This window comes from Falco naumanni, chromosome 9 (genome assembly GCF_017639655.2).
Source record: "Falco naumanni isolate bFalNau1 chromosome 9, bFalNau1.pat, whole genome shotgun sequence".
Lineage (NCBI taxonomy): Eukaryota > Metazoa > Chordata > Aves > Falconiformes > Falconidae > Falco > Falco naumanni.
In genome coordinates, this window is record NC_054062.1 from 22,795,653 (window position 1) to 22,821,555 (window position 25,903).

General features: G+C 40.4%; 1 protein-coding gene across 1 annotated transcript in view; it reads left to right on the forward strand.

Moving 5' to 3' along the window:
* Positions 1 to 24,711, forward strand: part of STN1 (STN1 subunit of CST complex) — a 42,941-nt gene extending 18,230 nt beyond the window's left edge. The window contains exons 3-10 of the mRNA XM_040607389.1: positions 2,675 to 2,770; positions 7,246 to 7,317; positions 9,108 to 9,269; positions 10,535 to 10,646; positions 11,003 to 11,165; positions 18,003 to 18,125; positions 18,690 to 18,762; positions 22,876 to 24,711. Of these exons, the coding sequence (XP_040463323.1) occupies positions 2,675 to 2,770; positions 7,246 to 7,317; positions 9,108 to 9,269; positions 10,535 to 10,646; positions 11,003 to 11,165; positions 18,003 to 18,125; positions 18,690 to 18,762; positions 22,876 to 23,033 (959 nt within the window). The 3' untranslated portion in view covers positions 23,034 to 24,711. The remainder of the gene's footprint in view (positions 1 to 2,674; positions 2,771 to 7,245; positions 7,318 to 9,107; positions 9,270 to 10,534; positions 10,647 to 11,002; positions 11,166 to 18,002; positions 18,126 to 18,689; positions 18,763 to 22,875) is intronic.
* Positions 24,712 to 25,903: the final 1,192 nt, after the last annotated feature.

Below are 25,903 nucleotides of genomic sequence, written 5' to 3' on the forward strand. Positions count from 1 at the left end.
AGTATTTCCTGCCTTTAATGGATTTGTTGAAAACCAGCTGAAGCTAAGTATATGATTGGCTATAAATCAGTCATTAAGTAATGGTAATTAAGAATGAATGAGTGCAAAACAAAAGGGTTGTAACTAGGAGGAATGGAAAGAAACACAGACTGAATGTCAGGAAAAACATCCTTAGAGTGAGATTTGCTAAACTGTAGTGCAGCCTTCCCAGGAAAAAGGTGGGATGCCCTTTACTGGGATTGTTTGTATCCTGACTGTACAGATTGCCAGGAATTTACTGTACACAACGGTCTTGCATTGGCCCTAAGGAAATGGACTGAATGACCTAGTAAGTTTTTTCTTTCCATTTTTATGCGTTAGAATTTGATGCCACAATGACTAATCCCTTAAAACATCACAGAGGAAAGCAATAAACCTGGCCAATTACTCCACTGCTATAAATGTTGACAAGAAGACTGGAAAACCTCCCAGATAAAAACAGCAATTGTGTTGTCTTAGAGACCTTGAAATGAGAGTGGGTGTCAAACTCGCAAACTTGGTTGTAACACATAATCATATCATGGAAATGAGCTTTTCTCAGAGTTAATCATGCACCACTGCATTGTAACAGCTTATCACCAAATGAAGGAAGCTACAAATAGCCTAAAAGAAGGTAATAATAATTAAAGCCGTGGCAAACAGCTCAGTGCTCTGTAATGCTGGTAAAGATATGACCAGAACTTGCCCTAGAGAGCTTTATATCTATAGCCCCCTATACTGCTGCTGTGGCTTCCTGTTTTGGTAACAAGCATATCAATGTAAGTGTCATTTGCTGGGTTACTGGGAGTAACCATTGACTGAATGTGCTTGCACATAGCTTCAAATATTTAGTGTATTTGTATTGCTACCAATATGAACGTAATTTGAATAAGCAAGCTAGCAGGAGAAACAATTTACGCCTTGAAATCGTCAAGTTCAACAACTACTAATGTAAATATGATTTCATCTTTCAAATTAGTTCAGGTAGTTTCTCAGAGAGTAAGGGTGGAGTCCCATGTGAATTTATGGGGATGGAGAGAACTGGATTTATCTGGTCTCTGTCACTTGCCAAAACTCGGTTTACTAACTGGGAGATGAACATAATAACATGTTGCTTGTTTGCACAGTCAGGAGCTTGGAGTCTCTGCTCCACTGACTTACCCTGAAACTGACCCAGACCTTCTTTTATAGAGGTTTTGTAAGGTTTAGTGAATAATTATATACACTGGGAACATCTCCATTGAGGGTTTCTATAGCAGTGTTTACTGGTGTCCTGGTAAATGGAATGAGAGAAAGGTGGACAGACCTGCTAACCATTCTCTACACCAGACCTGAGCAGTGACTGCACGATTAGTATAGCCAGCTCTAAGATGACAGTGATAGATGCATCCTCAAAACATTGCAGTGGATTTTTTTATGAACAAAATTACTGTTTATCAGCTGCTTGGTTGATCACTTGTGATTTCTTCTGAAAGTTTTGGGTTTTTGTCTGTCTTACATGATGAAAGTTAATTCCAAGCTCATTGAAGGCTAGCAGCTATGTAGGACAAGTTATTCTTGGATTTAGGTTTTGATTTTTTTTTTCTTTTAATACAGAACATTTTTCTGACTCCCTTGCTGCAGTGTTTCTCTTTCCTTTTGTAAGAATAAAACTTGTCACAGTCTATGGAGGCAAATGTTCCTTTCCGAGTCTCTTGAGTTATCTAGTTTTTAGAAGACAATTATTGAACATCCCAGATGGCATGTTTCAGTAAAGTAGCAGTATTTGAAAACTGAAGAAAACACATTGACTGAAAATTAGCTAGCCCAGGATATGTCTGGAGCTTGTTGCCTTATTACCCTGCTAGTGGACTGTGAAGCTTCAGTTTATCATTCTTACATTGGTGTTTGTTAACATTTGTTACTCTCCTAAAAGGAATTGCAGCATGTGGCAACCTCAGTGCTGTCAAAGTCCACTGAGCTCTGATTTTTCCCTGTTTCCTGGACATGTTTTTATGTGTTATTCTTATTAAAGTCATATTTATAGATGCACAGAAATAGTTTTGAGGGGATGGTTTTTGAACACATTATTTCAGAAACTGAAGTTCAAGATGCTGTCCATAATGACTGCATAGTGTACTCTGCTATCTGAGGGATGTTTCTCTCCCCTGCTTCCCGTGGCTCCTGTTCTTTTAGAAATGAAAGACAGAATTATGTTAGTTTTCCTTTTGACTGCTTTGCCTTAATCAGGATAGCTGCATTGTGAGAAGCTCAAACTACTTCTGTTGTGTTCTATTATTTATTCTGAAGCCTGATGAAGATGGGGAAAAAACAAATAAACAAAAAAAACCCCACCAAAACCAAATCAAAATGAAACAACAAAACAAAGCAACCCTAGAAAACCCCTAATGACTGCAGCAAACTGTTTTTCAGATGCGAATGTGCGAGAAAACAAGAGGTTAATAAAGTTCTGACACTCTACAAAAGCAAGCTTCTGGTATCCTAAGTAGAGCTGGTAGTTCTTCCTTCTGGTGTTACCAGTTCTCACTGATCCAGGCATTGTCAAGTTTAAGATATCAGTAAAAACTATATTTTCTTACATATTTACTGTATGTGACTATGTAAAGTAAGATGTTGAAAAAAATAGTTACACTTACCAAGAATGTTCTTTGTCTAGGTATATTCTTTTATAATGGACATCCAATAAGACAGGTGGATGTTGTCGGGATAGTGGTTCAAATGAGAGAGCGAGATGCCTTTTATAATTGTGGAGGTAAGAAAAGTTTCTTTCTTTCTTCTTGCACTTACCAGTCTTCTAACTTTAGTTACCGTTAGAGCTTAAAGGTTGCCTTATTTGATCATTGTCTTTTCTTGAAACTACTGTGCTCTTATCTCTGCAGCTAAGGTTATTTAGCAAACTTACAGAAGCTACGGGTTTATGTCCACTTCAAAAGCAGAGAAACAAACAGTTAAAACAGAGTAACTGATTCACTTGGCGTTATCTAGCAACTCTTGATTTTGGGTATTGCTTTGCCACTGGACTCCATCTTCCTCTGAGATATATATATATATGCATGCAATTCCCTTGTTCAGATATAAACAGATTTAACGGTGCCTGCAAATAGAAGTCACTTCTTCATTTTTTTGAACATTAGAAATCCGTTTTGACTTGTATGTTTTGTCGTATCTTGGAGCCAGCTTTTAATAGCAGTTAGGAGCTTGTTTATATTTAGATGCATAAGAGTCTTAGCAAATCTAACTCAAGCATTGTAGTACCAGTCCTTGCCAGCACCAGCTGGGAGTTATCTCTTCCCTGTTACTTTTTTCAATATTCACACTATTTTATTAACACGGCAACATCTGATTGTCATTCTGTTCAGCTGATTTTTTTCTTCTGGTGAAAAAGCAGAGTGAAGTAGTGGTGATGTGGCAAGTTTCAAAAGGTGAGGGAGGTCATCTCACAGTAGGAAGGGTGAGCCAAATGCATAGATCCTGTCAAAGCACTTGATGGACTCATGTCCAGTATCTTTCTCTGACATGGGTTTCTGTCTGATGGAGGTAAGTCACAGAGCACCTCTTATTACCCAATTCCCTCACTTAGAAAATCGAGTCAGCAACACCCCCCTGACTCATAGGAGTATTGTGAAGGTACAGCTGATAGCTTAACCAGGTCCCAGCTTCCACAACACCTGCAGTTGCATCATACTGCTGCAGAGTCCCCTTAACTGCTACTGCATGTAGCATACCCGGCACTTGGTGCAGCTGCTTGGAGTTGACTCTGTGCTCTATAGAAATGTCCCTGTAAGTTTCTTAGAGTGGATATTTTCTAGATTTTTTTTTTTTAAGTCTAACTTTTGGATGTTTGCTATTACCCTGCCATTATGCTAAATAATGGACAGTAAATATTTCAAAACACAAGTTTCTCTGGCACTTGAAGTAGCACAGGCTAAACAAGTACCTGAGTTAAGAGGCGGAGATGTGATTGATGATGTAATGAAGTGTTGAAATACAAATTGAACGTCAGCTATTATTCTTTTATTGCACTAGTATGCAAATGTAGTTATGACTTCAGGAGAACAGAGGAAGACAGAATCAAAATGACAAAGGCAAAACCAATTCTATGGGCAAGGGTTTCCCACACTGCTCTCAGCATTAGTTCAAATGTAAACTTGCTAGAAATGTTTGATTGGGGCAGAAAATGGAGGAACAGAAATAAAAAGAAACTGCAGAGTAGTGGAATTAAGGCCTTAGTGTGAGATCAGCCGACCTTTCGGTGAGCCTGGCTTCCTGCTGTCCTTTCACATCCAACTCCACTCTTTGTTCCAGCAGTTCCTGGTTTGAGCTTTCAGGCTACCTGCCAGGGTGCCCCTCCCCAGCCTGCCCTCTCTTTCAGGCAGGCTGACTCCACCTGCGTAAAACCGAACTTCTTAGACTGTTTCCTGCTTGTAACTTCTTGCATCTCTCAGTTCAACAGACTCTGCTTGGTGAGTCACAGAGCAGGCATTTTGTCGGAGCGTTGCACGGTGCTCAGTGCTTGCTCACTTACCATCTGTTTAAAAGCGACTTAAAAAGCAGTTCCCCCTTTGTACTTTTTCTCTGGTGGAGAACTGAAATGCCTGTGTTGCTGCTGCTGTGTCCCTCCCTCGTTTCTTACCTGTCTACAGAATACACACTGCTCATTTTAAGAGAATCTTAGGTCCTCTCTGTGCCAAAATCTGTACAGCCAGAACTGGTGACAAAATAATAATAGCAAAAGAGAGTAATTGGACTCTTTCCTGGCTTAAAAAATAAATAGATAAATTACATGCTGTGTAAAACCTGGTTTTGACATTTTTTTGATTGTTTATTGCTATTATTATTTATTATTATGATCAATTAGGATAAGGATATCTAATTCAAGTGTGGCTTTGAACAAGCTCATATTTTAGCTAATGCACCTTTCTGACCTTTTTTTTTTCCTATTTTTTTATTTTTAACAAAACCAAACATCACATGTGGTTTTCCTTATACTCCAGGACTCTTGAAAGGCTGAAAAGCACTTGCCTTAAAAACAAATGAAAAAATTCTTACCAGGATCTCAGTAGGCTCACACAGGCCCTACAAGAACCATACCCTTTTTTATCATAAAGAAATAAAAATTAATACAAATATCTCATTTATCAGGTAGCTTTGAGAGTGCTTCCCCTTAAATAGTTAATATAAGAGCAAAAAAACCCCAAACCCAAACAAACAAAACACAAAAACCCAAAACCCAAACTCACAAAAAACTAAACAAAAGTTTAAACCCAAAGAGATGAGGAAGGGTGGCACAGGAAGTTTTCAAAAGCTTGAAGACCCCTTGTGTGCATTTAAAATAGATTAACATTCTTCTGTCTAATTAGAATACAATTGCAAGGGTTCTCATTCATCTGTGCTTCAGGAGTTCGTTGTCTGGTTTTATTTATCAATTGGGAAAACTGTTTCAGAGCTGTGTGCTAGTAGATTGCCTGTGTAGTCAAGATCAGGTCAATCTCTCCAGGACTTCATTTTCAGCTGTTACATTGATGAGGAGGAGTCTGGCCTCCTAATCCTTCAGTCTTGCTTGTTTTGTTGCTAAGCCCTTCTTAGGAAGCATATCTGTCCCAGTTGGTGCAACAACCAGTTGCAAGCTGGAACATCTAGAAGTTGCAATAATGTAACAAGTGAAATGTCATCTGCCTTCTTTCTTACTGCCATTGCTGGCTTGCATGAATGGCTTTGCATGATGTATGGAGGCTCCTGATTCCTGCTGAAATAGTTGCTTTTTGTCTATACCAAGGAGAGGAAATCCTACCAGCTAGATCATTATTCGTGCTCTGGTACAAAAATAAAGCTGCTGAAATAGTTGCAGACACAGCAGCTCAAAAGGGTTATAGCAGTGAGATGAGCACGCTTTTGTGATGGCATTTGGAATTGCCTGCATCTTCTAAATGCTGTATGTTTGTTATTAGGGATGTGCAGCTAAGCTACTAGGAAACAAGAAGGCAAGACAATTATTTGAAATTGGACAGCCCCCCACCCAAACAGGGAGATTGTTTCAAAACACATGAGACAATAAAAAAGTATTTTGCTTTGATGCTATGGTTCCCAGAGGAAATGACTGCAGGTACCAATCAGTACCTTCCTGGTAAACATTGCTGTTACTTTTGTAGTCATGGATCTGGTTTAAGGAGGCAAAGAAAATTGCAGATTCCAATTTATGAAGAGTGGAAGCTCAGTCTTGGAGGCTGTTACGTTCAAGGAGCGAGGTGTTTGCATTAGCTGGACATGAAGTGCAATCCTTGCTGTTGTTGACATTTAGTACCTCTTTATTTAGAGAGTGTTTGTTGGACGTGCCATATGTATACAGTGTCCTGATCTGTAGAACAATTGATTCTTTTGATAGTCTTTTAATTTTCTTTAGGTTTTGCCTTTTTGTGCTGTCCTTGACCATGCAGCGCCAGGGGCAGAAATCACAAAACTTATTTTGATTGGGTACTAGCAAAACAGGAAAAGCTGGGTAGCTTCCTTCTCAGGAGAAGGTGTTAAGATTTTTCAGCAACGGAAGTGGCTTGCATGCCACCTGTAGGTATACTTTAAGCTGGTAATTCTTGGCCTAGAGCAGAACCAACCACAAGCATGTACTGTCCCTCTGCTCTTCCTGGCTAGATGAGGAGCTGCCTTTCTGCTCTCTGGAACATCTTGTATGGGAAAGGCCAGCAGACTTTGTGCACAATATTAGCATGGCAACCAGTGCAGCTGGAGGTAACAGCACTCCCAGTCTATTCACATAACTGTACCCCTCAATGTTGAAGTGCTGTTTTCTCACTGTTATGGTAATGTTTCTGTTTCTTGTGCCTGGTTTCCAGTTTTAACTTGTCTGGCTTAAGCTTTCAGCACTGATTCTTCTTCAGACCTTATCAATGAGATTAAAACCCTTTAGGATCCAATATATGTACGGAAGCCTCATAATTTAAATTCGTGCTTGACATTTTTTTGAGAATATGCCTGTTACTTTGCTGACCATGCACATAGGCTTGGTATCTGCTGCTAAGCTACTTCCATGACTGAAATGACTGTGGAGATTATTTTAGCAGTGTAAGTAGTGGTTGAGCACCCACCTTCCCTTTCAGACTGTTTGGAATGGGATATCCTTGGCAGTTATCTCCCTATGTATCTATGTATCCTCAGTTCTTGGAACATCACTACCTGCTTTCTTACTCTGTAATTCTTGCAATTTTTCTCTTACAGTGGATGATAGTACTGGCGTTATAAATTGTGTCTGCTGGAAAAATCCCATGGCAGCAGAAACATCTTTACCAGGTAATTTATCAAATAATTCCTCCTTTGGCTGTACAGTTTTGCTTATGTCTGTCTTATGTAATTTAGCAAATGATCAAACTTGCAGAGGAGCAAATTCAGCTGCCTCCTTTTTTTAAAAAAAAATAAAAAAATTGTAGATATCACATCCTACAGCCTGGGCTATTTTGGGAGTTTCATATTAGTTTGTGTAGTGTCCAGTGGTGATGCCAATAAAACCACTACATTATGACCTGTTGTGCCTTTTCCTTATCTGAGTAATATGGTATTTCAGTTCTGTGCTGTGACATTGTGCAGACAGTCCTCTTCTGATGGTTCTTGTGACTTCATCTAGTGAGGAGCTAGGCTGGAAATCTGCCACATGCCACAACTTCTGTTTCCAAAGCCAATCCATTGATCAGCAACATGATAGAATTCCCCACACTTGTGATACAGTGGTTTCAGGATTCATCGTCTCTTCTTCATTTGCATTCATATTTTTCTCCTGCTCATGCATATACTTCAGTGATGAACTTGAAAGTAACTTAAAATGCAGTGGGAGGATGCCAGCAATCTTACAATTTGGGAAAGTTCTACATGTGCAAAATTGTTAATTTGAAATTAAACTATTACTGCACTCAATAATAGAAGAACTCGCTTAATGTTTGGCTTTCTCTTTGCTATTTCTCCCACCATTTTTCATAGATCAAAGTATGGAATACTTTCTACTTTGGACATTCTTGAAAGTTCATGTAGTGGATTGACAATTCTGATATGGAGCTGATCCCATACTACTGAAACAGAAGTTGTTAGTATCATCTGCCAGTGTTAAGGTTACATATGCATAGAGTGGGGAAAGGAAAGCTTGATGTAAAAGTTAAAAGCTCTTATGTCTGTGGAACAAACCCATTTATGCAGACAGATAATTCTTACTTACATTTAACAATGATATGACAAGTGGTACAAACAACCCCAACTGGAATTTAGGAGACAGCTCTCACTGTGAGGGGTGATGCTATGGAACAGCTTGCCAAAAAAGTAATGCGGACCCACGATCAAATGAGGTTGTTCTATGTGGAACTTAAATTCATTAAAGGAATTGCATGAAACAGGGGCTGAGGATGCTTGCTTGTTTCAGCCTTATGTTCTTATTTTGCATGTGTGTCATTAGTGCTTGTATGGACACTATATTACTAATGGAAATTAATTAATTTGTACTTGCTAAAGGAAACAGCTTCTAGGGGGCACAGGAAACTTTCTTCCAGCCTTACGTAATTGTGAGCAGGGACACTTGGATCATTAATCAGATTTTAAGTTATGAAGAATTTACTCCCCTGCAAAGGTGTGTTAGGTAAATGTGAAGTTCTGTCAAAGTGCATTCACTTCAGTGTAGACATCAAATTGTATCACATGAATACTTTGGCCCCACCTCAGGTGACTCAGTTGTCCTTTATGTATAAAGTTCAGTTGACCTTTCCTTTCCCCTCTCATCTGTCTTAGCATGACGAAATCAAAAAGTGACAGAACCCATTTCAAACTAATGTTTCAATTTTGCAACCAGTCTATGACAGTTTCAGTGGTAAATTGTTATCTCCTCCCTTTTATGCTTTCCCCAGCTGAACTATTTAAATAAATATAATACTGTAAACTACCTTTGTCACTCAAAATTTTTGCTACCCAGGACACGATGCCTAGGACCTTACGCCTTTTTTAGTAACATGTGATTCTGTGATGTTTAAGTGTTTGGATGAATGCAAAAGGACAGTCAAGCGCTTGGCCTTAATGCCTGATCACCTTTCCCTCACTCCTTACAGATCATCCAAGCACACACAGCAGTCTTACTGTGCTTGAACAGATGAAGAAACTCCGAGAAATAGTGAGCCAGAAAACCAAGCTGAAGATTGGGGATGTTGTGAGGGTTAGAGGTCACATCCGAACCTATAGGCAACAAAGAGAAATTCAGGCTTCGTGTTTTTGTGAGTGTTATGGATCTGTGATGTGCACAACATCATTGTCTGAATTTGTGAGAAGGGCTAAGCTGTACGTAATTCATTGAATAATTTCCACTGTATTGTCAGACATCTTATTTTCTGAAAAGATTTTCATCTGTATGTCTTTATTTCAATTTTAGCAGAGTTAGAAGGCACACTACTTAATGTGTGGGATTAAATTGCCTGTAAATGAGGCATTCCTGGGAAATCTATAAAAGATTACTGGCAAACATACAAGAATACTATGCAGATACTGTGGTTGGGTATCTGTGTGAGAGTGACTTGCTCTTCAGTTTTCTTTGTGTTGAAGTAGAACAGCATGGAAAGGGAGTTGACCTTTTATGTCATGCTTCATCAAGAGTGTTAGCTGCTTTGGAGAAGAAGCTGCTGTTTGTCAACAGCCTGTATAATCCATTCTGTGGGCAGGCAGCAGTGTATGGGCACACTGAAGTGTATGGGTACTACTGAAGGCCAGGTTCTCCTGAACTATCTGGCTCTGCAGAATGCTTGAGAAGCGTTCCTCATCTTCAGTCTGCCAGGCACAGATCTGTATGCCAGTGCTGCCCCTGTATCTAACAGTTCTTTGGGCAGCAGGATTCTGCAGTCTGGTGTTTATACCCTAGGAGTGTCCAGTTATGTAACTTCTTCTCTTCTCTGTGTCTGTGCTATTGTGTAAGAGTTGGTTTTCCCCAGCGAAATCTTCCAGAGACAATACTGAGATGATTCCTTTGGTGGAAGGAAGCGTGTCTTTTAAAAACCCTGTATAGCTCAGATTAAAAGTCTATTTTTCAACTCTAGCTAACATATGAGAGGGAATTCAACCCTCCTTTCCAGACAGAAGACTTAAGAATATATAACCCATTCAAGGACTGGTATTAATAAAATTGTTTTGTTGGAGAGCCATGCAATTCAAATAACCTCTAAATTGCTTTCATTTTGTCCTAACTATGTGTTAACTTCATCTAATGGATAAAGACTGCTGAAAGGTAGACAGACATCATAAATTCCGGTTAAGTAAGTTGTCAGACAAAAGCAAATCTGCAATGCACCACAGCAGGCCATTTACCTCCTTGTAAACTGTAAAAGCAAGAGTGGCTTTTGTGGTTCTGTTTTTATAAAAACAACAGTGAACAAAATTTGCCAATTTAATACTGGCATGTGAAGCTCTGTTGTGCTGCCTCTGGTATGCTGGCTTAAAAGATTGGTATTGCAGTCCTGCCCAAGTGTTTGTGTTCTTTTTGCTGCTCCAGATAAAGTGGATGATCCTGCGTGTGATATTCAGATTTCAAGAATGCTGGAGCTTCCCTGTCTCTATAGAGAAGTTTATGATAAACCTTTCCAAGGCCCCAAGGAGGGACAGAGGTAAATGCAGTATCCAGACTGGTTTTGGGGCAAAGTGTGGGATTTTATTACTGTTTATTTGTTATTGTAATAACTATGGAGAGAGAGAGAGAGAGAATTGGCCCCAACTGTGATATAGCATACAGTAGCAGGCCTGCTTTTCTCCCAGATAATTGATGATCCATACAGATGAGATACCTATCCATAATATGAGAAAAGTAATATAATGCTGAACCAAAGTGAGAACTAGTGTGCACCAGACCTCTTGCATCTAGTAAAAAATGCTGGAGTTTTGACCAAGATTCGTGGGTGAGGTCAACAGATCAGATGGAGGAGTATATTTCTTGTCTTTTGACATGTTTTATGTATCCTTGTAGTGGCCTGGAGGGTCAGAATTTCTCAATCAATATGCTGCATGAGAAAGTGAAAGGCTTTCTATTAGAAAACAGAATTCAGACCTTTTACCAACAGGAATTGGAAACAATTGATACTCTGGTGTCACTGGCTGATGTGCATCTGCCCAGCTGCAGCTGTCAGGAGGTGAGTGAATGGAACTATTTCAGGTTTTTAGTAGGGGGAACTAATATGAGGGGTTTTGAGCGTAAACAACCACATAAGAGACTGATGCCTTCAGAGGATTCAAATACTACAAGTGCTTTAGCTTTATGCATTAATTATTTACAGAGCTTGAGGAAACCTTGTCACTTGAGAGATATCAAACTGGACTGAAGAAAACTATATGAGAAAATTCTCTTGTTAAGGGTAATCTTGTATTAAGGCCAAGTGACCTTACAGTCTGAAACAGGCACTAACTTTCCTAGATCCATAAATAGTGGCAGTATCAGAAAAGATCCCTTTAAGGTGCTTGAGCTGTTTGGGACAGATGTTTGAGATCCTGAATTTGGTCAGGAGAAGGGACCACAATGTCTTTGTTTTGATTTTCATTTGAAGCTTAATATATTAATAGAGATGTAGCTTTCAAAAGGAGGTTTTCTTGAGTGGATGAGCAGTGCTCCTTGGTATGTGTTTCTTTTGTTGAAAATCCCTAGTTGTGAAAGGCCATGATTGGAAGGATCAAAAGGTGGGATTTCATTGAAATCAGTTCACATGCAGTTCCGTGTAACTAAACTGTTTAAGAAAATTTCCAGTGAGATAGTATGCTCCTGATCAACTGCAGAATGGGAAATAGAACAAAAACCATTTTGTAAAATGGCTTTATATTACTCCGTGTTATTTGGATAAATTACAAACCAGATTCTTGACTGGTGTGAAGTGGTAAATTTCTGCAAAAGTAAGATGGGTAAGGCTTTTACCATGTGACCAATGGCAACTGAAATATACACTAATCTTGTGACTCATTTGTTTACTTTTTGGTTTTCTGTTGAGAAATAAATCCATGGCAGTCATATTCACTGCCTGATTCAGATATGCACTGTAAAGTTAAATGCTATGTTGTTTTAATATCTGATGTCTAAATCTAAAAAAAAATCACCAACAAAAAACAAAACCCAAACCAAAAAAACCCACAAAAACCAGTCCCCTTGTAGATGAGGTCATATAATAATGTAGCTCTGTTCTTGTCGGCTCCATTGAACTGCTGCTGATAGCTGCTTCTTCATAGCTGTTTCTTTTAGTTTTGTTAAAAGCATTTTTGTTGTTTGCCTTAAAGCAAGCATAGATATAAGCAATAACAGGAGCTACTCTCATTTTTGACAGAGAAGTTTGATACTAGAATATCCAACATAGGACAGGGTATTTTTTCTAAACTAGCTGGAACAGTATTAAAAGTTCCCAAACACTTTACATTAAAGGAAGTAGTGGCCATTGTGACTAATATGGGAAACTTCCATCTTTGAAGTTTTGACATTTATAGAAAGATCATGATAAATAACTTGCAAAGACATTTAAAGTAGGGACTGGTACAGAACAAACTTAGAAAGGCATGAAAGAAAACCCAACCAAAAAAACCAAACCAACAAAAACAACGTAGCATCAGTGTTGTTAGCAGTCATGAGGAGCTATCGTAATAATTAATAGTTACTCCTGACCCTGATGCAAGGATGTGAGTATATGGCCCAGGAATTTGGGCACACAGATACTTATTTAGAAGTTGCAGTTCTCCCTGCTGCCCTTTGGTATTAATTCCTTGCAAAGAGGCTTATATATTTTTGCATAAGAAAGAACCTGCGGATGTCAAGTGACCGGAATGCCTTAAGAGGAGTGCCAAGTAATGCTCTGGAAATGCATTTTGTTGTTCCTCTGCTCTGTTTCTCGAAGGTGTCGCTTCTCATAATTGGCAAAGGGTCAAGTACCCAGTTTGATCCACAAAAATCAGTGGAACAGATCTGGTCTCTGTCCCTCTTCCTTTCTTTTCCCCTCTGTAGTCTTCCGTGTCGCATTGCCCTCAAACCAAAAGGATAAAGGGTGCTGCTAAAGTGGAATGGTGTTATTTCATGCCTATTTGGCAAGACAGGAGCTAGATGAGTAGACCAAGCGAATTAGGCCACAGCACAATATACACATTTGATCACTTCTTGCACTTTTCCTGGATGTGGAAGGATGAATTATTTGGATGTGTAACTATTTCTTTTTTTACCCTGATTCCAATGTTCTAGAGCACAGTTGCTGTTAAACTCTTTGCTTGCCTCTCTTCCTTTCCCTGTGATCCTAGGAGATGTGGTGCACCCCCTTCATCTCTTTCCCAAGTTTTAAAATACCCTCCCACTATGATGAATACTGTGCAAGTATCTCCCCATGGGATATTTTCTCCAGGGAGGTGGTGAGCTGCTATGGACTCACTGGCAGTGGAGTAGAGCAGGGGGTGAAGACGGAAGTAGCTGGGAAAGCTTGAGGTAGGCAGCATCTGTCTGTTCCTTTGCAGCATTACTGTACCTGAGCCTGTCCACATCCCATACGTGTCCTACCCATACCTAGTTCCAGTCCTAATGACTCCCCAGCAGTGCAGTCTTCTGGTTCTGCAGAATAAATTTCCCTCTAGCAGATGCACCTGGTAGAACTCAAATCATGTCCTCTGCTCAGACATGTGGTAGGGAACGTTTAAATTTAATAGTCTACAGAAGATGGATAAGAGAATTGGAGAGCTTGGGTGAGAGAATTGGAAGGGTTGGTGTTTTTAAAATTAATTCAAAAATAACAAAACTGTTATGATTTGTAAAACCACTGGAACTTTATTTCACATAACTGTTGCCCTCTCTATCCTTAAGCTGTAGCCTTTTCCTTACCCCTTAAACAAATTACTTTTGAGACTGGAGGGATGGGTACAAGGAAGACTGCAAGCAGAAAACCTAAAAAGTCATCTTGTGCTCATAGAACCTAAAGAGTGTACTTGCTGGACTTAGGCAATTATATTTGGCAAACAGACAAGCCTTTGGTTCCTTTTTTTTTTTTTTTTTTAAAGAAAACTACATGTGAACTTGATCCGTCCAGTTTCTCAGCTGGATTAAATACGACTTGCAATCAGCCAATTTTGATTAACCATTTTTATGTACTTCCTCCATGCATAAGGTATAGTGTGTGCTATTTTATTATTACCATTCCAGTTTGTTTATGTCACTAGCTTGGACACATAATTTGGGTTGTGCTTTCCAGACTCTGCTGTTAGTACTTCTCTTGATTTGAATATTATCTCAAGGTCAGCAATGACAAATAGTTAAAGCAGGGAGTTTTACAGCATTGTTCATACTTACTGTATATACCCTGCACATTGTTCTGTAGGTATAACGTAATGCATTATACTTTCTTGATGCTGTGTGCTTGACTTCCTGCCTCTTGAGGAAGCTTCACTGCTACTTTAAATATGTATATTGCAAGGCTTATTATAGGACTGACATGTCCAGAGTCACTATTACTAAAATTGTCACCTGTCTAAGCCAAGGATTAAACATTGCATGAGAAATTGCAAAGGGCAATTTTATAAGTAGAATCACGTGTGTGGTTATACCAGGAAACTTTAACACCATCAGGGTGTGTTGTGATTTATAATGAGCCAGAGGTTACATACTTTCAGTGTTTTGAACAGACTAATTCCTGTACCACTTCATTCTTTGACCTATTATTGATTGTACAGAGAGTTTGTCTTGCTTTAAAGATCTGAGAATAACTGCTTGCATAGCACCAGCCCACTAAGCTGTGTGAGACCCATCAGGTGGAATATATTGATCAGAACACCCACTTCATTCTGGAGACATGGATTCTTCTGTTGGCTTTGCTGCAGAGTCCTTGGCTGGTCTTGGGAGTGAGGGCAGTGATGATCAAATTGTTGTTTAATAGCCGCTTCTCTCTGGGCGGGGCAGGGGGGAACGTGTTTTGCAAAAGCAACAAATAGTTTTTGGATGCTCCTGTGTTTGGATGTACAGCTTCATTCATTTATTTGAAAAGGACCTGATTTGGGGGGGAGTGCTGCTGTCAGCACTCCAGGGAACCTGGAATTGTACGCCCTGAAACTAACACATGCCGAAGGGGGCACTTTGCAAAATGAGGTGTGAACATTGTGAGAGATAAATTCAAAATCCAAATTCAAATCTTGCTGGTGCTTTAAATCAGCAGTTAAACTACTTAATATCCACATTGCTCAGATGAAAAAGCTTTGTAAAACTAAAGTGGTGGCTAATAAGCCTGTGACTCAGGCGGGACTATGTTAACAGCTACAATACATCTTTATAACTGTTGAAATGCAAGCATTTTTTCATCTGCTTCTGAAATAAATGCAGGGATGTGAAATCATGTAGGATTTCCTGGTCCTAGATTTCTTCTCTCTCTGTGTAACACCATGTAATCTCCTGTAGATTTCTGCTCAGTAGACTAAATCAGTCTTAGGTGTACATCAGCTCTGAACGGGGATCCCAGTCCAGAGGAAATGAGGGCCTGGTCTGGCATAAAAGAAAATTATAAGGTATTGGGAAAAAGTACTCGGAGGGGTGGAGAGGAGGAAGCACATTCTAGAGCACACTAGGAAAGAAACCCAAATTTTCCTGTCACTTCAGGATAACATTAAAGCCCTTGAAGAGGGCAGGAGCCCTCATTTGTTCTTCAGGAACAGTCCTTCCGCCGTGGAGCCCTTTCCCTTGGACTCTGCAGCACGTGTGAGAGGGTGCTGATATGTAGCAGCTGCTTGCTTATTTTCTCGCTCCCAAGCCTGCCTCTCTGCCTTTGCTCTGTCGGTGCCTTGACTTGCATTCATAGTGATGCTGTTTCAGTATCCATCCAGGCTGAGCTCTGTGTCAGTTCACACAGAGTCTGTTTTTAATTATCTTTCTTTTCTGACAGGATCTCAGTGTTAAGCCAAACTGAATAATTATCATGCTTCTTTGGAGATATTTTTAACTTTTTTTTTTCTCCTCAAATGTTTGCTTTCACATTAAAAATTGATCAGAGTCTTGAGGTGGTTGCTTTCCTAGCAGTTTCTTAGAGTCTTGAGGATTTGTTACTGCATTTGAGTGAGAGGCAGAGTCTTTTCATTCTACAGCTATGAGAATGTACTTTTCCATGAGAAAATATTCACTCTTCACCTAACCCTGCCTGCTACATTGTATGTTTGTTTTTACAGTTCATCAGAAGAGGCACTATGAAGAGAAATACGATAGTGGTATTAACGCTGTGGCTGGACTGGTGTCTAGATGTACGGTCAAGTGTGTAGTTAGAAGCAGTGTCTGTTGTTACCCAGACTGGTATAGCTGTGGTGGACAGGGAGAAAGGCAAAGGTTTGGGCACTGAGATCCTTCAGTCTGGAACAAAAGGAGAAAACCGAACTGAGAATAATAGTCATTGTTCTATGTTAGGTATCTTGAACTATTAGGCACTTTCTTTTGAGATACTTCGCTGTTGTGGGACAGAGAAAGAGATGTGATTATGGCCTATTGAAATATTGAGGATTAGCTAGAGGAATGGGATGGAGAAACTTGTCATGGAGAAACTAACGTGCCTATTGGATCTCCAGATCATTTCCAGTTAGGCATATTAGCTTCTAGGCTCAGAAGCAGTTGGAGTTTCACTTGAGACTTGCAAATGGATTGAATGTCTGTTTTGTGAAAAGCTATTCTTCCATTGCTAATGTGGTGTCTGTTTCACACATTCATGTGAATTCATTCTAGTGCGTGGTGGTTGCCTGTTTCACTTCCAAGGCTTCTGAGCACATCTGGTGAGTGAAGTAGGATATGTGAAGTCTGATACTTCTGTTTAGAATGGGGTGGGAGTATTTATGGTGATAGCTGAAGAAATGGCTTGGCAAATCTTGCTTTGGTTGCTCTGGTGTGGTTCCAGTTATCACATGTTGGTTTGTGGGAAGCAGTTTAGCTCTGCTCTCAAAGAAAACCACAGGGAGCACAGTGTGCTCCCAGCAGATGAGATAAAAACAGCTAGGGAATTGAAGCAGTCTGTGTAGATAAACATGAGGTTGATGAACATAGTAGGACAGATGGAGATGGAGAAGAGTAAGTCATGCTCTTACTCTTATCTACTGATACTTTATCCTCTCCACAACCGATTCCTTACTTCCTTCCACTTCCCTAGCTGTCATTCCACTGTCTTAGCTCTGCTTTACTTCCAAACAAACCCTGCTTTTCCCTGATTTTTTTTTTTCCCCTCCCCTTCCTTCCTTCCTTCCTTCCTACTCTGTTAGACGTGTCCCAAACACAGAACTCTTTGTTCTAAATTGCCTCCTCAGTTATGGACTTCCACACGCTTTATTCTCCTTCCACAAGAGACTAGTTTCCCACCTGCCCTCAAAACTGAAACCTTTATTTCCCTGTCTTGTATACCTGTCTTAATTTCTTGCATGCTCTTTATCCTTTCATTTCATTAGGCTGTGGAGAAACTCATGGACAGCATGACCAGAATGTGTGTAAAAATTTGGAAATGAAGAGGACAAGGAACAAATACTGGTTTTGCCAGTTTCTCCCTTTCCCTTGGACACTTCCTCAATTTAAAATCAGGAGATGGGAACCCAGTCCCCAGCACTTGGATTCCTCCTGAATATCACCTTAAAAAGCACTGATCTCCCCATCTTCCTACTCTTATTACCAGGAAAACTCTAAATATGAGCAAAGCTTGATTAGCTGAATGGTCAAATTCTCTGTGAGCATCACAAGCCTTTTGCGAAAGAGATTCCTCAGTATGTGCCCTTAAGAGATTCCAAATCCTTTAGAATAGCACAAGTTTCTGGTGTGTGTTTTTTAAAGCTCAGGGACGTTGGTTAGTTCATACATAAGAGATATGATTTGAGAATTACTAAATGAAGAAAAATGTGTAACAAAATCACCTAAAGTCCTCTTGCTGTTGAAAGCATCTGAAACTTTCGCTGGTAACTTTAGTTGAGCTGAGATTTCTCACTGTCTGCTTCATTCCTTTCTTTCCATCCAGGTGAAGTCAGAAAGTAACTCCAGTTCCAAAAGGATTCACAGTGCTTTTGAGGAAGCAATAAGGATGCTACAAGAAAAAGGGGTGGTCTTCCAGAAACCTAGTAGCTCCAAGGACTTATACTATGTAAGGAATTGAGCTGTGGTTGCAAATGAGTTCAGGGGTATGACTTTCATAGTTAGTAGCAATGTTTCAGAAATATTTCAGAAAGAAAAGGTGGGCATCCAAGTGCTGTCTATTTATTCAAAGATCTTACCTGCAGCTTACTTTACTGTGCTTCTACTTCTGTATCACACACTGAGTTTTGTAACTCGGCACCAGTCTGAAGCATTGCTGCTGTTCCAGGTGCAGTCTGTGTTCACTGGGTTGCCAAACTGTACCCTGACACAGCTGAGCAGACTGAAGCCTGGGATAGTTCTCTTTATCAAAATGGGTTGAAACTTGGTGTTCTATCAACTTGGTCACCTTCCTTTAGGTTAAATTCTGTTATATTGTGTTCTTCACCTAACTTATGGGTGCTGCTTAGGAAGATTCAATGTTCATTATTAGTCTCAGAGGCAGTATATAATGCAGCCTGTAGTTATGACAGTCTTGGTTTAGAATACTTCATGACCTTGGATTGTTTTTCGGCCATGCCATCTACTGTGAAATAGACTGCTATAAATTGCCTGTTTCTTCTGTTTTCTCCAGGTGACTGACTATGATAAGGAGCTGCTTAAAGTGACCCTTGATGTGATTAAAGAAGACTGTCGAAAACCCAGGCGTAAGTAGCAGTGTGATCAGGGCTCTGATGAGCTAGTGCTGATATACTGATGACAATATCTCCTCCTGCTGCTGGATTAGATCTGCTTCTTGTACTTACCCTTGAACTTGGAGCTAGATTGCTGGTGTAGCTAATCAGTATAGCTAAAAGCAGGAGTGCGAGAGCAGCTTCCTGTGAGCATGGAGAAAGAGCAGGCATGCCCAGCAGGAAACAAAGCGCTCATATCTGAAATAAGCAGCTATTATCTTAGATCTGTATCTTTTAAGAATACTTAGATTTTGGGAGGAACCAAACGTAATGAAGTTAGGTCAGCACCTAGCAGTTGTTGCTTTGCACTCTGAATAAGTAGTCAATCTTGCTAGTTCAGTGTCTAGAGGGCAGGTGAAACAAAAGTGACCATACAGAAAGGTGAAATCCCTGCCTTCACTAAGTTAACAATAAAACTTAAGCCAGTAGGATAGTCTCTGTAGATCTTAAGCTCAGGTAGAGCTCAGATGGTTATTCTTTGCAGGTAGGGATTTCAGTCTAACAAAACCCACTTATTTTCAGATAATGTACCTCGTGTAGCTTCTGAGTTATCCCTGTCCCTCAAGCCTATTGTATCTTACTGTCATAGTGATAGCTTGTGCTTGACTTGAATGTCTGCTAATTACACAGGTATATTGCTACAGAGTTCCTTTGAATTCATTGGGCAGAATATGTCAGCAGGGATCATCACTTGCTGCTGGAGTGCAGCTGTGTGTGGGGTAGAATGCACTTTAATACAAAATAAATGACTGACTAGGACATAAAGCATATAAACTTAAATTGCTGATATCCTTATACTATTGTAACTATAATAGTGCTTTGTAGGACCTGGTACATGATGGTTATCCTGCAGTGAAAAAGGCTAAGTGAAGTACTATTATTTTTGAGTTTTCAACTTGCTACCTTGAGCAGTGGTACAATTATAGACAGGGTTTGTAGGTGGTAGTAAAAGTCCTGTATCTTTGGAGGATGGAGGGATTAGGCTTTACTGGGTATGCAGGTGAAGATGTGCTCATTTGCCTGAGGCTGTTTCAGTGCAACAGTTACCATATCACATTGTTTTGTTGTCTTTTATCCAATTAACAAATACAAACATCTTTTCTACCAGAGTGAGATCATCCCCCTGCCCATTTAATACATCGACTAATTCTCCTGGGAACCTGTTCTTTAGTGGTTGGGGTTTTTTTACAATTGTGCCACTATAAAGGCCAGAACCTGTATACAGTTGACACAGAGCAGTGAGCAACTGCCTGTGTTTAACTGGTGTTTATCTCCCCTTTTGTGCATTATCACAGTGGTGAAGTACTCTCAGTGCTCCATGAGACATTGGGAGATTCTTTCTCCCAGTCAGGAGGAGTCAACAGCAGAGAGAAACTTGTAGATCAGTCACAGAGAAGACTTTGAAGAGTTCTGAGTCCTCAAAGCCATGTTTTCCATACTGGGCAAGTTAGAAGTAGCAACTGTTTTTACATAGCCTCTTGTTCTCCTTGAAGCTTTCCACTTACTTACTTTCCTGTTGTAAAGAGGACAATTTCCAGGTCAGTGTCTCTTTGCTAGTTTTCAGAAAGACCGTTTCAATGTCCTGGTCACTGGTAATAGAAGATTTTGGGGAAGGAAAGCCAAGAAGCTTCAATCAAACCCAGCAGGTTACTGCAGATATTTAATTGTCGGGGACTGATGCCAGGGTGCAGAGCTCAATGTAACTGTCGGCCCCCCTCTGCTGGCGGGACGGCAGTCCTAGCCACCCGCTGCGCTGTTGACTATTGAGCAGGCTGGTAGAAAATGGGAACGTGGTAACACCTCAAGGGCTTCTTGCTTGTTTGTTGCAAGAAATTCCTACCCATTTTCCTTCAAGAGTATTATTAATCTTCTGTGACAGGAAGACTGATTTATGATAAATCAAACTCTTCTCTCCAATGACTGACTTCTCTGCCAGTTTTCAAGGCAATGCCTCACCCCATTGCTTTAGTTGTGACACGTTCTCAGGCCCAACCCAGCTGCATTGTACAAATAAAAAAATTCTCAGCAGGTCTAGTCAGAGCTCCACAAACCTTGATACATAATATGCCTACATGACAATTCTAGTCCTTGGCTCTAATTGTAATTCCAAACAGCCTGATCTTAAATGCCCTCATGTGAGGCCACTGTGGGTCTATCCAGAGGCTTAAGGCAGCCAGAAAGGGATGACAGCACATTTTGACTCCAGACTGAACTGCAAAATCCTAAACTTAGTCCAGATTTGTTTGTTGGGGTTTTTTTGTTTGACAAATTTGCTGTGGTTTTAGGCTTAGATAAGGCTAATAGAACAGAACCACTCAAAGCCAAATTTAATATGTCATAATGGACCCTGTGTGAGATGTCCACAGTGGGAAAATGATAGTTGTTCTACAGCTCCATCCTCTCTGATAGTGGTAGTCAGGCAAGACAGTTAAGCACAGGTTGGCTTACCTCAGCTGGTGGACAAAAGCTGGAACCCACTACGTCAATGAAAGAGGGACAGCATCACTTCACTGCAAGGAATATATTCCTTTCAAAGTTGGGCCATAGACTAGGACTATTTCTGGGTTGCTTAATGATTGTACACATCTGCAGCTACCCCAAAATGCCATTTTCTACTAGCATCTAGGAGGAAAGTATGGACTGTACTGTTGCATAACACTTGAGTCACTAATCTAATTCATCAAGACTTAAGCTAAGTTACTGTAGAACAGGGATAGGCACTTTGACCTTTTAATGCCAAACTTATGACAAATACAAAATGCAGCTACCACTTCATAACAATCACTATGACCAGGTAGAGGCATTGTTCTGTTCTCTGCACCTATCTGTCCTAGGGTAGCAAAGGCATTTTTGGCTACCAGCCACAAAGGCTTTTTGTCATGCTGGATCATTGACTTGTGAAATATCTTTGCCTCATTCGCAGCCTAATAGGAATTAGGCTGAACTGTTTATTTACCAGTATTCAGCATTGCCTCCTGTCTACCAGTGACTTTTGCAGCAGCCTCTAAGGCAGTTCTAGGGCTCAGCTGATTGTAGAGACTGGCAAAAATAAAAACAAAGGTGGCAACAACAACAACAAAATACAGGGACCTCTCTGGCCCATGGCAATTTCTCAGTACCCTTGTCAAACTTACCTTACATCACATGAGCTGAGGGCTGAGGAGGTAGAAAGTCCTTGGTGCTGTGGTCTTATTTATGCTAATTTTCCATTGTTAGCCATGGAGAAGAAATAAGTCTTTCGTGGAGTTCAGCACCTGGGGAGACTGGGAGCCAGCAGCACTGATGATTAGTGGGTTTACAGGGTCTGTTGGAGGAAATGTTGACTGGGACAGTTGAACTTCACATGATTGTTCCACCAGGCACACAGTAGCTATGAGCAGTACTGCAGCCATTAAGGAGCCTTGTCTCTGGCTTGCCCTCCAGGAAACGTGATTATTTTTACATTTCTGCTGTACATTTTTGGGGTTCATTCCTCTTAAAAGGAGATAAAATTTGATACTGAAGTTCTGTGACTTTCTACTCCCGTGATTGTCTGAGTAGCCTGAAGGGTGGGCGTGGGATTGCTGGGTGAATGGAAGTTGTACTGTAGCAGATTTTCCACAAGATGACAGCATTGGGCAAGCGGTTACAGGCCCTGGTCGCGGACCTTCTGCTAGACGTTTTGCCAGTTGGGTATGAGCGAAAGGATTTTCCTTTGTTTTGGTTTCTTCTGCAGTTGCAGAAAGTGGTTGTCTTGCATAGGTGGACAGTGGAGGTACCCTTAAGTTATTAACCTCCTCATCAGGTTGTACTGAATAAGCCCTGTATATTTTGAGTTTCAAAAACTCAACCTCGGTAGTAGTGTTAAAGCTCTGACACTTTCCCAAAAAGTCAGTGGGAAGAATTGATAATTGAAGAACTGTAGGCACAAACTGGATCTCTTCCCTCCCAATACATGCATCTTTGCTTTAGTACCTAGGGCGTTCTTTCTCTTTGACAGCTGTGGGTTTTTTTCATGTCTAATCTGGATTATAATATTTAAAAAGAGGCAGTTAGACTGAAGTCTTTCCTCCACGCCTGGCTGCATTTTCCTTCTTTTTTCTGCAGATGCTGAAAAAGGTTGCCATTTCCTTCATGTCCTGAGTTGTGTTCGGCAGAGCTACAACCCCTTTCTGGCTGAAGTGGTGATACACCGTGTCTTGGAACTACTGGAGAGTAACAGTGATGTTGTCAGCACTATGGAAGGTTATTATATGGCATTTTAAAGAGAGAAGATAAAATGCATTCATTATTATCCATTCAGGTTAAAGGAGGGAAAAAGGAGCAGTTGAGTGACCCTGAAAAGCTACTACCTGGTACGGTCTACGTGTGGGAGGGAAAAAGAGCATTCTAATTCTCCAAATACTGCTTTTTGTCCAGCTCCAGAGAAGGTGTTCAAATACTTGTTTTAATATTCTTGCTGACTTCCTCACTATTTCTAGTGAAAATTTATCAAACTGATTCTGGACATCCTAATACAGCAAGGGAGCTAGAAAAGAAAGTGGGCTCTTTCCCTTCAGTAAGATGGGACATGGCCATCCTCACATTTACATCCAGTGAGCCCTAAAGAAAAGTCACTGCTAAAGAGTGCTTTTTACAGTAGTGGTCATGTCAAGACTCATTCTTCTGGATTAAAAGACTGATCTTGTGGTCTTTTCATATGGTAATAGCTGTGGATCTTTCTTTTTGTGTATACTTTATAATAGCTAGAAAAAGGACATGCAAGCAAACAATCAAAAGGTTTGCCTGTCTTTCCTAGCAGTGTTGGTGTACCCATGTCTGTAAATATGTATTCCTGGATGTGCATAGATTTTCCACTACTAATGCAGTCCTCAACTTTCTCTGGAAAGTAATGTTCAGGAACGGGGTGCTGCATCCCTTCCCCATCCTGCAACCTTGCCCACTGCTTGTCAAGCATGTCTGGATTCCCTTGGCTACCATGGGCACTACTGATGCATGTTGTTGTGGATTCTGTTTAGACCAAAATTCTCAAAATCAGCCACCATTTTGCTGTTTATTTTTAAATTGCTTCCTATATCACAAATGGTAAACCATAGATCAGATGCTTTGGAAAAGAAAATACAAAAGACAGCAAAACCCATTGTAATCTCCATGGTCCCTGTTGCCTTTTGTGTTACTTCTGCAGAAAAATACTATTCATATCTGTGCTTGCAGGGGAACACAAGACACTGATGAAATAACATTGGCCTAAAAGTTACCATGCAAGACGTTTGATCTGAAATAATCACAACTCTGCTATGTGCCACAGTTCAAAGCCCAGAGCTGTTCAGTATTTATCCTTAGAGAGGGCTTGCTGCTGTAGGGGTTGTCTGCTTAATTAATGGTGTGGAGGAGAGACCTTTAACTTGAAAAGAGTAGAAAGGATTGAATGTGTCCTTCTTTCTTTCTGTCTACCTTCCCTGTTACAGTTGAAATAGCAGACTACCAAGGAGATGTAGTGGTAAAGCCCTATAAGGATTGACATAGCAGGGAAAAATAAACCATATGCATGAGGAAAGCCAGTGAGTAGCCCCATGTGTGCCAGGTCTCTGGTTTGTTGATATATTATATGCCTCATTCCAAGCCCTGGCTGCAGTGAGATATAGGCTAAGAGAAAGGCATGACAAAATATTTGGCATTTGAATTCAGAGGCCTGTGGAAAACTCTGGCCTTAAAGAGATCATTTTCCATTATGGACGAATGTACTATATATGAATCATTCTTTTGCTGTAAATTCCCCCGTGCTGCAGGGCTCAGTAGTTGATTTCCCTGCAGGCTGCCCTACTCCTAGTGTTGCTGCTCTGTTTTCAGTGGGTGCCTTCTTGTCAGATCTTAATGTGGACCTGAACAGGTGCTGAAAGGATGTACCTGTGCAGAAGGAAATAAAAAAGGATTAAGAAAGAATTGTAGGGTTGTTTGGTTGTTTTTGGTTTTTTGAGGGGTGGGGGTGTCCTCTTTCCTCCATGAATGCCTTTGGAAATCAGGGAAAGAAGTCCAGATTCTGACTGAAGTGGTATTGAGGAGAATTGCAACTTTAATTTATACCTACAAAAAGGTCTGGTTTACCACAGGGGAAATTTGCTCTTCAGATTTTTCAGAGCGCTGGCACAGGCTGCCCAGAGAGATTGTGGAGTCTCCTTCTCTGGAGATACTCAAAACCCACCTGGACACGACTCAGTGCAGCCTGCTGTAGCTGAACCTGCTTTAGCAGGGGGTTGGACTAGATGATCTCCAGAGGTCTCTTCCAACCCTGACCATGTTGTGCTGTGATTCCTGCTCTGATTACTAACCAGTTTGAAGTGATGCTTAAAAACAAGGCTATCTATGGAAGAAGTAGTTTGGAATATTGATTGCTGAATTCATACTCGCTTCAGGAGTTAACCTTATGTTTTGATTATGGACAAGTCACCTACTTGGCATGAGTTTGAGGATATTTTAAAGGAAAGTATGTGGTGTCTTGGACCATATGGAAGAGCACGACATCTAATTTAAGAGACTGGTTCAGCCCTTTTCTTGAAATGTTCTGTATTAGCAGAAGCTGACTTTGCTGAGAAAGGGTTAAAAGAACACTACTAGCCCAGTAGAAAAGGTGATCTCTTGTAGGTTAGAAGACAGGCCCTGTTCTTCTGAGGGTGTCAGCCAAATGTGTGGGCTGGATGACTTTTGGGAGGAGCTCTGCTCAGCTAGATGTTGGAGAAAAGGATAGTCTGGGGATAATGTTGCTCTTCAGGGTCTCTTTAAAATAAATTCATACAGGATTACAATATCTTTAAAATAAATCCAAAACAGGATTACCTCTTTCTCCTTTGAAGCTTGTGTAGTCATAAATTCTAATGGGTTCTGTTGCCTCCAACTTTGATGCTGCACTTTCCGTGTTTTAGATATGTTCCTGTGTGTAAAGCCTGCTTAAAACCCCTGCCCACCTAATTTCTATGGTCGGAGGTTGATGCAGACACAAAATGTCTACCCTCTCTGTCCTGCCCCTGTTGCAGTTTAAAAGCACTGATAGCTGTGAAACCTCAGAGGGGATACTTTCTCACTCTGTAACTACATGAAAGGAGGTTGTAGCGAGATGGGTGTTGGTCTCTTCGCCCAA